Source organism: Ylistrum balloti, unplaced genomic scaffold (assembly GCF_031769215.1).
Source record: "Ylistrum balloti isolate Yb309-2 unplaced genomic scaffold, AGI_CSIRO_Ybal_v1 Utg370572, whole genome shotgun sequence".
Classification (NCBI taxonomy): domain Eukaryota; kingdom Metazoa; phylum Mollusca; class Bivalvia; order Pectinida; family Pectinidae; genus Ylistrum; species Ylistrum balloti.
In genome coordinates, this window is record NW_026782358.1 from 188,298 (window position 1) to 201,160 (window position 12,863).

At 34.8% G+C, this 12,863-nt stretch overlaps 1 protein-coding gene across 1 annotated transcript; it reads right to left on the reverse strand.

Moving 5' to 3' along the window:
* Positions 1–14: 14 nt before the first annotated feature.
* LOC132556469 (protocadherin Fat 4-like) lies at positions 15–12,698 on the reverse strand. The gene is made up of 16 exons (XM_060220878.1): positions 12,676–12,698; positions 11,830–11,957; positions 11,083–11,396; positions 9,258–9,354; positions 7,820–7,954; positions 5,858–6,099; positions 5,516–5,639; positions 5,165–5,410; positions 4,122–4,255; positions 3,157–3,267; positions 2,692–2,812; positions 1,981–2,226; positions 1,630–1,763; positions 1,374–1,470; positions 284–424; positions 15–172 (listed from the first exon to the last, which is right to left on the reverse strand). The coding sequence occupies exons 1-16, from the start codon at positions 12,696–12,698 to the stop codon at positions 15–17; spliced, it is 2,451 nt and encodes an 816-aa protein (XP_060076861.1).
* Positions 12,699–12,863: the final 165 nt, after the last annotated feature.

A 12,863-nucleotide genomic window follows, 5' to 3' on the forward strand; every position in this document is an offset into this window, starting at 1 on the left:
TTCATAAAACGATGTTAATCATAGTCACCAGAGTTTGTAAACACGGGAGAGCCCTCGTCCTCATCTCCTACGTTGACGTCGATAGTTACTGTAGCTGTGAGTTCCGGTGAACCGCCATCTTTTACTGTCACTTGTAAGTTATAAAATGTCGTCGTCTCATAGTCAAGAGATGCTAAAAATAAATAAATAGAATATCAACTAAAGAAATCCGGGATATGATTTCATAAGCTTATTTTATGGATAATTTACTTAACTGTTAACATTTCAATATTGATTACTTTACCTATAACTTCAAGGGAGGCAGTAGATCCGGAAACGGTCACCCCGAATTTATTATCCGGATTCTGCGTCATCGCGTACGTCAGTGTGGTTCCGGCATCCCCATCAGAGCAGGCGAGGTCGGATATCACCGCCGTATTCACAGCTAGAAATAAATATATAGCACATTTATGATTCATTTTAAGCCCTTGTTGTTAAGAGGAATATTTCATATCACATCCATCTCCTCTTAATTATCTGTAGCAATACCGTTCCGATACTCTCGTGTGCCAAATAGAAGTACAGTGCGGAAAATTCTCAGGAAATTAATAAAAGTACAGGGCGGAATAAAAGTACAGAGCGGAAAATTCTTTGGGAATTCATAAAAGTACAGGGGATTAAAAGTACAGCATCTTCAAAATGAAATTAAATGTTGGTAACACCCTATCAGCACGATTTCGGCTATTTAAAGACATCCCTCTCATGAGATGAAGGATGAATTTAGGAGAGTTATACACCGGAAAAATTCTCGCCGGGGTTCGAACCCCTACCATGCGCCGCCATTTTGTCCATACAAGTCATGTGACATCTATTTTTTCCTCTGATGCTACACCAGATCTCTGTCTTGAAAATCAAAATTTATTCGTCAGAATCACGATGCATTACGTACAGCAAAACACCGCGCCAGGACATTTCCCAGAAATTACAGCGCTCGAAAAACAAACTCAGGCCAGGGACAGATTGGGCGATTTCATTTCCAGTTATGTTCCGTTCGTCGCAACACGGTGAAAATATGATTTCGCGTTTTGAAGTAAGCAGTGATAGACAGTTGAGAATATCATCACACATCACGGAAATGTCAAACAAATGTGTTTTCCATTCACGTATTTTGAGATTCCGCTTCTGTCTAACTGAAAATGCAATGCAATGTTGAGCCTAGTCGTCTTCGTTTTACCGATGGTGGACGTACCATCAGGTCACCATTTTTACGGGGGTTCGCAATGGAGTTTTTCTTGGGACAGAACATAGATTTTTTTCAACCGTGGGATGTTATGGGATGTGGAGCATTATATATAAATTTAAGGTTTTCCTGTACCCTACAAACGTAACCATACCTGTATTCTCCGCCACGGTCAAAACACGAGATGACGGCGTGCATGTTGGCGTATTATCATTAACATCCGTTACTGAAACAGTCACGGTACCCGTCCCCTGTTTAAAAAAGAAACAGGTTAAAAACAGCTATATGATAGCTTCAAACGTTGGTTATGTTGCAGTTAATTGGTTTATTCGAGAAAACCAAAATCGATGTTCATGTTGAGCATGATTATGTATACAAAGTATGATGATTTTTTTGCTACGGCTACTTACCGTTAATCCTCCCCCGTCTGTTGCCACTACTGTCAGTCCATAATCTGTAGCAGTTTCATAATCCAGAGTTTGCGCTAGCTGAATATTTCCAGATGTCTGATCGATAGTGAAGTAGGAGGTTCCGCCATTAGTGACTGCAGCAATTAAGCGAAATTCAAAATATCACACAAAAGTTGCCGATTTTTTTTCTTGATAAGCATTTTGTAGTAATTGCCATAGATCTCATCATCGACCTCACCGCTTATTAAGGATTTCGTCTCTCATTTTCGCAATATCGACAATGTTGTAACAAACTTCTTTTGTGTATCTTACGTACCCCTTTTGACATTTTTATACATTTTTAAACATTACCTGCCGTGATGTCATAGCTGACGATGTTGTCGGGTGACGCATCAGCGTCCGTTGCCGTGTACGTCGTGATAGCAGTTCCGGTTCCGGTATCCTCCGTCAGCGTTGTAGAAGGGTTTGATGAAAATGCTGGTGTATCCTCGTTTTCGTTTCCGACAGTGACAACTACAGTTGCTGTGACTGTATTTGAACTATCAGATGCTTTAACTAGTAATGTATATGACTGGGTCCCAGCGTCATAATCGAGTGCTGTTTTAAAAGACGGAGATCATAGTATCAATACGTCATAATGGAGGCCCGTTAGAGATGCACGATAACAATTGTAAGCACGATATTATCTAAATATACTACAGCATGATACGTGATTGAAGAAATTATATAAAAAGATTTATCATCTTTGACTTATATATTCATTTTTATCAATTTATATATATATATATATATTACCAAAGACAGACATTATTATTACAAAATTCTGTATAACATCGCATCTTGTCACGAATGAAATATATTCGAGTCTCACACCCGAATTAGGCAAATTATAAGCAAAAGGCGTCAAGTACGAATCGATTTCATTTTTCACACAAATGATTGCTGATTGGTATGACTGAGTTATTGTACGTTTTTCTACTTCACTTGATATAATCACAGGAGACAGATAAGAATTGCAGAGCACTTTCTAGTATAAAAATCTGTGTAATGTCATATACTCGCCATTCACAAGTGTGATATCTCCTGACGCCGATACAGCGAAGTCGCTACCAGTATTACCACTGACGAATGCATAGGACACCGTGTCAGAGGTGTCGCCATCGGTACAGGCAAATGTTGTGACCTAGAATTATAAAGATAAAAACATTTTAACTAGAATAAAATACATATATACATGAGCCTTTTTGTGTTTTAACAACACTGTCTGTATACTGTGTATCATAGATATTCGCGGAGCTCAAGTTTCGCGTTTTTTAAAACAACACGGACATTTGTTTTCGCGGATAAAAAGATTTCATAGAAATTCAAGGACACCCAAGTTATATGACAGATTTTGGTAATTCGTGGACAAGTGAATTCGTTGATAAAGAGTACCCACAAAATTAAGGAAAATAAAGCTTTCACGAAATTAAACAGTTTTGATGTATATCAGGTTCTTATAAATGGATTCCATCAGTAATGTCTTACCGTTACTCCAGTTGAAGAGGTTTCCGACACTGTAGGGGTATAGATGGAAGGACTGCACACAGGAGAGTTATCATTGATGTCTGTTACTGAAACTGTCACCGTCCCTGTTGCCTGTAAAGCAATCCTCAATGTTATAGCCAATATGGATTTTTGATAATACAATCATAGTTAAGCACGACACTTTCAACATGAAAAACTTTGAAATAGTTAATTGCAAATACATGCGTATATAATACCCGATAGAAATATAAAAACACTATATCAGTAATATAATACATAGTTTGAAATAAAGACATATTCGTTTCCCTTTCCAATATCCTACAAAGTATGTAAATTACCTTTATATCTACATCAGTAATTTTTGACTGAAAGGCTGGCTACGTGAAGATAAAGTGATTGACTGTTTATTTGGACTAAGAACAGTGCTATCAAAGCCAAGCGTAATTCAATCGTTCGATTATTTGATGCATCCCGATTGAGGAACTCTCTACCTAACTTCCCTCAAATTAGGAGACTGGTTCTCATTTGGCCTGTCACAAATACGTGTGTCTATTTCTAAAAAAAATGCCTAGATGGCTTATATTTCTTATCTTACCTGGTACATAATATTTGCATATTTTCGTTTTGTTTAACGAACTATGATCATACATGTACAAGCATTCTTTATGTTTAATATTGCAAATTTTTGCTGAATTTGGATAACTTCCCGGATATTTTTTCATATGTTTTGCCTTCATAATATATCTTCAGAGTTTCATATTCTTTGTGAAAGATAGATAATTAATCATCTTGAATATTTTAGTTGACATACTGAGTACTACCCTGACATACCTTATACTATTTATTTTAAGATAAATAAACATTTTGACGACGTGTTTCGTTTTTCTTTTGTACATCAATATATAAGAGGATGCATTTTTAGTAAATCGCTTAATCATTCTATCTGTACGAGTTATTTCCCTTACCACTAGACCGCCTCCATCAGTAGCAGTTATGGTTATTTCAAAAATCTGATATGTCTCGTAGTCTAACTGTTGTGTTAGAGTGATGCTCCCGGATGTGATATCGATTCCGAAGTACGAACTACCTGTGTTTGTCACTGGAACATATAATTAATTATCAATGAAATGTATTTATATTCACTGCAACATGTTATAATCTTTATTTTGCTTAATTGGTAACAAAAGGAAATAATTTATCAGTATTTTTGCTCCTTATTGTTAGTGCCTGAATGATTATCTATATAGCAAAACTTCTAATGAAGGGCTATTTCTTTGACGGTTGATTACTTGTCCAACGGAATTTGTTATTGTTCTGCGAATATTTCATAATAATGAATTATATTTCAACAATTCGTCACCTTGATTTTGCTGAACCCTCATGAGGAAGTTTTTTAAATCAAAATATCTCTAAATTTTGCTAAAAACGTAACCAATTCCATAATACATGATACAGGCCGCAGAATTGTTGTAATAGTGCAAAGAAGGAATGTTATCATAATCTTCAGCCGAAATATATTAGAATCTTCTCCTTAAACAAATTCCTTAAAAAGTATTTGATAATTGATCATCTTCTTCAACTTAGCGTTAAAACATGAAAAGATATCAAACGCTATGTTCGCAAATTTTATCAACATAGATCACATCCGAACCAAATCTTGCGATCACCGAATTTCACGTATATTGTCATCCTTTTATCAGACATGGGATACAATCATTCGCGAAAGGGATTGAAGTTGGAGAGTTGCTTGGCCTTTCCGTTGTTTTTTGTGATAGGTATCAACAGAAAATGTGGGTCATAATAGATTGTACAAAAGACACACTAGTGAATAGCACCTTTTGATAATTGAGAGTTAGATACAGTAGAACAAAACAATTGATTAAACTGCATCACTCAGCTGATTCGTCCTTCTTTGACTGATTACTGTGATAAACGACTTAGTCACCATGTCTTATTTGTTCAACTGTTGACGTTACTTATAATTGATTCTGAGATCGATGTCTTTTACCTGTTGTTATTGCGTATGAGACTATATCGTGTGGAGATACATCATCGTCTACTGCAGTGTATGTAGTCACAGCTGTTCCAACACTTGTACTCTCTGCGAGACTGACGGTAGGATTTGAAGTGAATGCGGGAGTGTTGTCGTTTTCGGCGGTGAGACTAACGTAAACAGTTACGGATGTAGATGTTTTCCCGTCACTGGCATCGATGGCGAGAGTGTAGGACTGACTACCGGTGTCATAGTTCAAAGCTGGAAAATGAAAGTAAATGAAATTTAGTGCAATCGACTTCTTATGATAGAAAATGTTAAGTGAGGTTTATATTTCATAATATATTTGAATATTATGGTACATACTACAAGCGGTGGACAATGCGCCAGCAGCTGTCACAGAGAAGCATCTATCGGAGTTACCGGACGTTATTGAGTACGTCACAGGGTCTCCATCGGCATCGGTGCAGGCTAGAGTGGTCACGGCTGTCTGTTCATCAAAAAAATTAACAATGGACATGTATAGCTCAATGTAATGAACACGGGCAGATAATGTATTTGTAAAAAATGTTGATTAATTATTTGTACTTGTATGATTACATTACATATTTGAAATCAATGTTAATGAATATATCCAAAAATAAATCCTGCAATTCTTCTAACGGTGAAGAGACAAGAAAGATCAGTATTTGTCGTCAATGTACAAACCCCGGATAAGCTTGTCTCCGGTATACTGTAAGTGTAGCTAGAGGATGGACAGGCTGGAGTGTTATCGTTCACGCCAGTGACGGTCACTGTGACTACAGACGTGGCACTATCTGATGGTGAACCGCCATCAGTCGCCTGTACAGTAAGAGAGTAGGATGTGGTCGTCTCATAGTCGAGGGCCAGTATAAGATATATCTCTCCGGTCGTAGTCCCCACACCGAACCGTGCCTCGGAGTTACCACCTATATCATGTATAAACATTTCATTTATAGTTAACATAACAAATATGTTCAACATTTCATTTTTTTTTATTTCAACAAATTTTATTGAAAAGATGTAAACGTCAAACTGGATTGAATAACAGGCAAAGCCTATGCAAATTCACTCCAAACAGGTAGTTAGAAATGAAAAATAACAAACATAAGGGAGGTAACTCTTTCAACAATAAAGGGAGGTAATTCATAGAATTTAACTTTCGTCCTACTTTCACTCATACACACATACATGAAGGTATACTAAATATATTGTACACAATTTTTTAAGGTATAACAGATAGAAATTAATACATTCATATATAAATATATATATAAGAAATATATTATTGACAGTTTGACCAAATGTCCATGTGCATGAAAATGCATGGTCACATCTGTCATCAATTGGTTGATTAAAAGGATTTATATATACTGTAATTATATATATATATACCAACTATTAACAAATTAATATTAACAGAATTATTCTTTTGTACAAGAAATATCAGTAAACATTATTTATCAGCAGCCAGGATCAATCAATATTTTACACAGTTGTCGTTAAAAGTAATTAATGATATATTAATATATATATTATAATATGTTGACTAAAGCATACACCTTGGCATTCTAAATTGTATAAAAGGTAAAATGACGCAATTTAACAATAAAAGTATGAACAGCCTCAAGTATCGATTTATTTGTAAGCTAATCACAAGCAGGACAGCCTTGAAGAAGACTATTTAAATCTGTATGATTATTATTACTGTAGTTGACGAGAGAATTAAACATAGAGATTCTTTGGTTGTCATACAAAGGGCATTCCAAAAAGTAATGAGACACCGATTCATTTGCAGCAGAGCAGGTACATGCAGGACTGTAAGTAAGGTGATCTCTGTATATATCATAATTTAGGTTACTACAGGAGTTACTTAACTGGCAAAGAATAATATTAGCCCTTCTGTTACCTTCAGTTTAAAATATTATAACAGATTTACTATCAGATTCTATATTTTTATTCAAGTTGTTTTTCAAAGCTGCAATTGAGGGAAAATTTAAGAGGTCAGTATTAGTGGTATTAATCGTGCGGCACATGTGAGGGAAGAAGCTTTCAAAGTAAATATTAGTTCTACAGAAAGGTGGGTTAAAAAGCCTTGTTTGTCTGAGAGGATAGGGGTTATTATCTTGATTGTTAATCAAGGGATCTAAACTTTCTTGTAAATATTGTGGTGTCTGTGCATGTATAATTTTGTATATCATTATATGTTTGTGTTTGTTTCTTCTTACCGTTAGTGTTTCCCAACCCAGTTCATTGTATAATTTTTCATGTGAAGTCCCAGATCTCAATCCAGTAATGATTCTTGCTGCTTCAAGTTGTATGGATTTAAGAGAATCTTTGTCGTACAATTATCCCAAATTACATCCGCATACTCTAAGAGTGGCCTGATAAATGCTACATACATTTTAATTAATGACTTCCTATTAATTTTTGTTTTCACAAGGGAAGTATGTTTAGTCTGTTGTAAGCTTTTATATATATATATATATATATATATATATATATATATATATATCTGAATGTGTTGTTTCCATTCGGCATTGTTTTGAAGTGTTAGTCCTAAGCGCTTGTGTGCTGAAGTGTCTGTGGTTTGATTATCTTGAAAGGATATTGGTCGGTGATTTGTGTCCTGTTTTCTAGAAAAGGTACCTGATGTGGTTTTGTTAGGATTGAATTTTATGTCCCGGATTGCTGCCCATTCACCAATGTTAGTTAGGTCGGTGTAAAGAGATTGTGCTGCCTGTGCTGGATTGTCATCCATTATTACATATAAGGAAGTGTCATCTGCAAAAAGTTTGACATTTGTAGAAACATTAGTAGTGATATCATTAATATAAAGAAGAAATAGCAGAGGTCCGAGTACAGATCCCTGGGGTTCCCCTGCTGTTACATTCTTAAACTGAAAAAAATAACCTTCCGTCTTTACTCTTTACATTCTGTCAGAAAGATAGTTTTCAAACCAATGAAGTAAATTTCCATGGATACCATATAATCCGAACTTATGTAAGTGAACTTCATGCCAAACTCTATCAAAAACTTTACTGACATCACAAAAAACAAATCTAAGCGCCTTTCCTTTATCCATATTACTAACAATTTCATTATAAATAAACAGTAGAATCACCAGGTATAAAGCCAGATTGATGCTTTGTAAGTATGCTATTTTCAGTCAAATAGTTAAAAAGATATTTATATATTATTTTTTTCATTGATTTATAGAAGCATGAAGTTATGGAGATTGGTCTGTAATTAAAAACATCATTAGATGAACCATTACCCTTATATATAGCATTTACATTTGATTGTTTCCAACTGTTTGGTATCAATCCTGATTCTAATGTTTTATTAAAAAGGAGCATAAGAGGTAACTTGGGAGAGGCATGAAGATTTTTTTTACAATTTTAGGAATAACACCTTCAGGGCCAGGAGGTTTATTAGTATTAAGAATATCTATTTGGTCACAGACATCTTGTTCAGTAACATGAACATTTGTATGTGAGTAGTGGGTATTGGGATGTGACGTCTAAGGTAAATCAAAGTTAGGTGATGAGGTAGAAATATTAGTAAAGTGATTGTTAAGAAGTTCAGCTTTGTCTGTGGGGTGATGAATTAACTGGTTGTTTGAGTAAAGAGGGGGAATTGCAGAAGATTTATTAGAGAAATTAGTAATAGATTTAGCAATCTTCCACCATTTATCTGGAGTAATATTATCATGAAGTGAATTTTCTATTTTTTTTTTTTTTTTTTTTTTACGCAGTTTGCTTTTGCCTCACGAATGAGGTCAGTAGTCTCATACCGTACAGTTCGAAATCTTTCCCAATAATGTTTAACATTAGGTATAGAAATAAATATTCAATAAAAACAGTTAATATGGCTGTTCATCAACCATACATTATTGAGCCGATTATGAACAAAATGTACTCCACTTGTATATTGATGGTCAGAAACAGTGATTTTCCATACACGAAAAGTTATAATATTGCTCTTTATTGCCACTGCTGAATACAGAAAACTTAAACCTGATATCGTCAGTTGCAGAATAAATTGGCATTCTCTCTGTTAAGACACATTATCATTAAGTTCATACCTATGATGCTGTATGTGAGCACTCCATCGTCGCCATCGTCAGCGTCTGACGCCTGTATAGTCGCTACTGTAGTACCTACAGCACTGTTCTCAGCAACCTAGTGTAAAAAAATCACGGAAGTGTTAAAAATCTTACAACACCATGACTTAGCTTCTCTGCCGTTGAAATTTGGGAGTATTTGAGACTTTTAACGGAGAATCTGATTTCTATATCATTTTGAGATTTGCTGCCTCATTTTAAAATGCAAAGATAACGTAACATTTTTAATATATAATATTTTGCGTATAACATACAACAGACCTGATCTGAGTTTTATAGTGACGCCTAGGTCAGGAACAGAGTAATAATTATTATGAACAACCTTTAATTATATTTAATCATAGAATATATCAATTAGAGAAAAGCTTTATTAACACTGCAGTAATGACGTAACATTTTCATTTGACCACAAAGCTATATAATTACACTGATATTCGCCGAGTGTCCTGTTCGGAGGCATATGAAGCGATAGTTGAATTAGTTTGTTTCCTTTCAAATAATTCCAGAGTGCATTACGAGCTTTCTCTAATTTGTTACTTTAAACGGTATTGGATTATTTCTACCAGAAAACAACATAAAGTGGTTGAATATCACGTTAAACGTCCTATCTGAAATGGCGTCGACTTGTTGTCAAATGTACTGTCAAACGCGCTAATATTTCACGAACTATTTCAAACAATCACTTTTTTATTATTATAATTTTTCCACCTAAAAATGTAATAAAATGAAAAAAAAATATGGTTTCCTGTTAAATATAATTTGTATATATATTTCACCTGTATATATTTCATTCGTAAACTGAAAGCATTTGAATATCTTCTACATACTTAAAAGTTAATAAAAGTTTAATGACATTAACAACCGTCAGAATTCATCACTTTATCTTTTCTTATCATTATCATACGAAAATCAAATGTACATACTTAAACACAGTTGATTTTTTTTAGATATAATGAAATATTTATCTGGAGTAGTATACAGTCAGGTGTGAAATCGTTGTTCGCCATTATTTTGAGAGGTCATCAAAATTGCTTAAAGGAAATTTGGCCTGAAAAGCTGATATTTCGTGTTGAATATCTTTACGACTTATATTGAATTTCTCTGATAGAGTAAACATTAACTTTACATTCGAATAAGAACACGTTTTGTTGAAATGGTACTGTTTAAGATACAATGTACTTTGACTTAATGGATAAAGAAACGCTTCATAACATGCCCATTGTAATTCAGTATCAGGAACATAGTCATGCAGTATCTCCAATAAATCATGTGTGAAAATATGAATATAATTAAACATCTTCACGTCGTCAATTTTAGTACAAGATAGTATATAACTTTCCTCCGAGAAAAAAGACATTCTTTTCATATCTGTTAAGGATATAGAGGGCGTTATTTGCTGTGCAATGTAAAATTGCACTATGTGTTTGTGACGTCATCCGTTTCCATCATCAAATTGGCTGTTTTTGTCACCTGTTTACAGCACATCAATATATTTCAATCGCAATTCAACACCATAACATATCGATTTTCGATATTGGTAAGGGTGTGGGCGGTACTTTTCCATGTTGAAGAGACTCTGTTGATGTTGGCACTTGCTTTAAATAAAGGAAAATTCTAAAACAGCTCAAAATGGAGCTTGTCTTCATGATAAATTTTAATGCAGAGATGTATGTTACCTAAACAGTGCTCTGTTTAAATTAAAAGTACTGAGGAACCCATAGAAAATCTCCATTTACCTAACGATATAAACCATCCCTTCTTTTGAAGATATAAAAGACAATCCTACCGATATTGACGAGGGCGTGGTCCCCGATATCACCGGAGTGTTGTCATTTGTCCCCGTTATTGTGACATAAACATAGGCAGTTCCGGTTAGAACTGACCCTGCAGTGGGTGTGTCCGTAGCTATCACAACGAGGCTATAGATATAGTTTTGTGAGGAGAGCGACTCGTAGTCGGTGGCTGTTCCTGTTGTTTGTAGAGTGGTACCGGAAATAGTAAACTTGGCTGAGGCATCGTCCCCACTCTGTATACTGAGTGCACAGTTTCCGTTAGTACCACTGTCAGCATCGGTACAAGTCAGGGCCGCAATAGATGTCGCTGTGGATAAGATAGTTCATCTATTTGAGAAAACATAAACAGATAAACTAGCACCGCTTGAAACACATCCTGCATTACATTATAATATACATGTAATAATAACGATTTTGTAGATTATATTAACAATAAACGTCTAATTTTGAACAAAAGATAAGATTATAATTAATTTAATATCAATAATGCGTTAAATGACTTTTTATGCAAAATATTACATTATCATTATTTTTGCATTTTACGGCTAAATATACATTAATAATGTATATAATTGGAAGTTTACTCACAAGTAAGCCAGTTCATGTGAGTGACAAATGATTTTGTCTGAACGTCCAGTGTTCAGCATGCCACAATAAAACTTTTAAAGTATTAATTGTTTAGGTACACTTTGTAATATACGAAATTTACCGCGCTAGTTTTCCACATAAAAATTACATACCGGAGGCGGATCCTTCCGGGATAGTTTTAGAATAGATGACGGGACTAAAGGTGGGTGTGTTATCGTTGTAGTCGATGATGGACACCGTCAGTGTAGGACTTGTAACAGGGGTAAAGACATCAGTCGCACTGAAAAATAATATCACTCATCGTTATCAAATAGTACAGGTATGAGCAAGTTGGCAGTAATGTACAAAAGAGACAAAGAGTAATTGTACCTTTTCATCTAAATTTAGAATTACATAGTGTATTGTCAAATAATCAATTAAACTGCATGAAATAGTTGTTTGGTCCTTCTAGGACTTGTCAGTGATGCTATGGGCTTAAGGTGTTGAATCCTGGATGGGGCAGTGCGCTAACCCCGTGATTCCAAAGATGTGATAAAGTTATACTCTACTCAATTCATTTTGAAATTTTTAATTATATGATTAATTAATTAATTCACCTTGACAAAAGTATTGATAAGTTTTATATATTGGTAGCTTTATTCAAATGCATGTAAGCAACCTAATATCACATAATATGACATTGTCAATAGACCGATTCATCTTGTTAAACCTCCCAAAAAGTTATAGTTAAATGTTATAAAACATTACATTGCAATATAAAAAACAATACAAACATACAACCAATATCAGAATGTCACATGATACTGATAGCATTGAAAAAATATTGGCTTTGTTGTCCCATGAAAATCGCAAAGCTTATGCCAGAAAATTGAAAAAATAGCATGGCTATTCCACGGAAAAGTTTTATCAAACATTGCAATGATCCTATCACGTTTCTAATCATAACAGTATAAGCTCTATCTAAAATCTCATGGATTAATAACCATAAAACTGCTTGCCAAAACACATCTTGCTTGACCATTCTAACGAATTTAACGAGAATGTTTGTCGTGCTTACCTGAACTGTAACGCGTATGACGTCGTTGTTTCGTAATCATACGCCGTATTGGTGTAGACTACGTCACCGATGACGCTGAAACCTGAACCGGTCGATATGGAGTAGGTGATACTGTCGCCATCCGCGTCA

Excerpts from the sequence above, each read along its gene's own strand:
- LOC132556469 (XM_060220878.1), bottom strand. The coding sequence starts at position 12,698 with ATGGTCAAGCAAGATGTGTTTTG. Across the intron at positions 9,355-11,082 it reads CCACGCCCTCGTCAATATCG|GTTGCTGAGAACAGTGCTGT; the intron begins GTAGGATTGTCT and ends TTTTTACACTAG. Across the intron at positions 2,813-3,156 it reads CCTCTTCAACTGGAGTAACG|GTCACAACATTTGCCTGTAC; the intron begins GTAAGACATTAC and ends TTATAATTCTAG.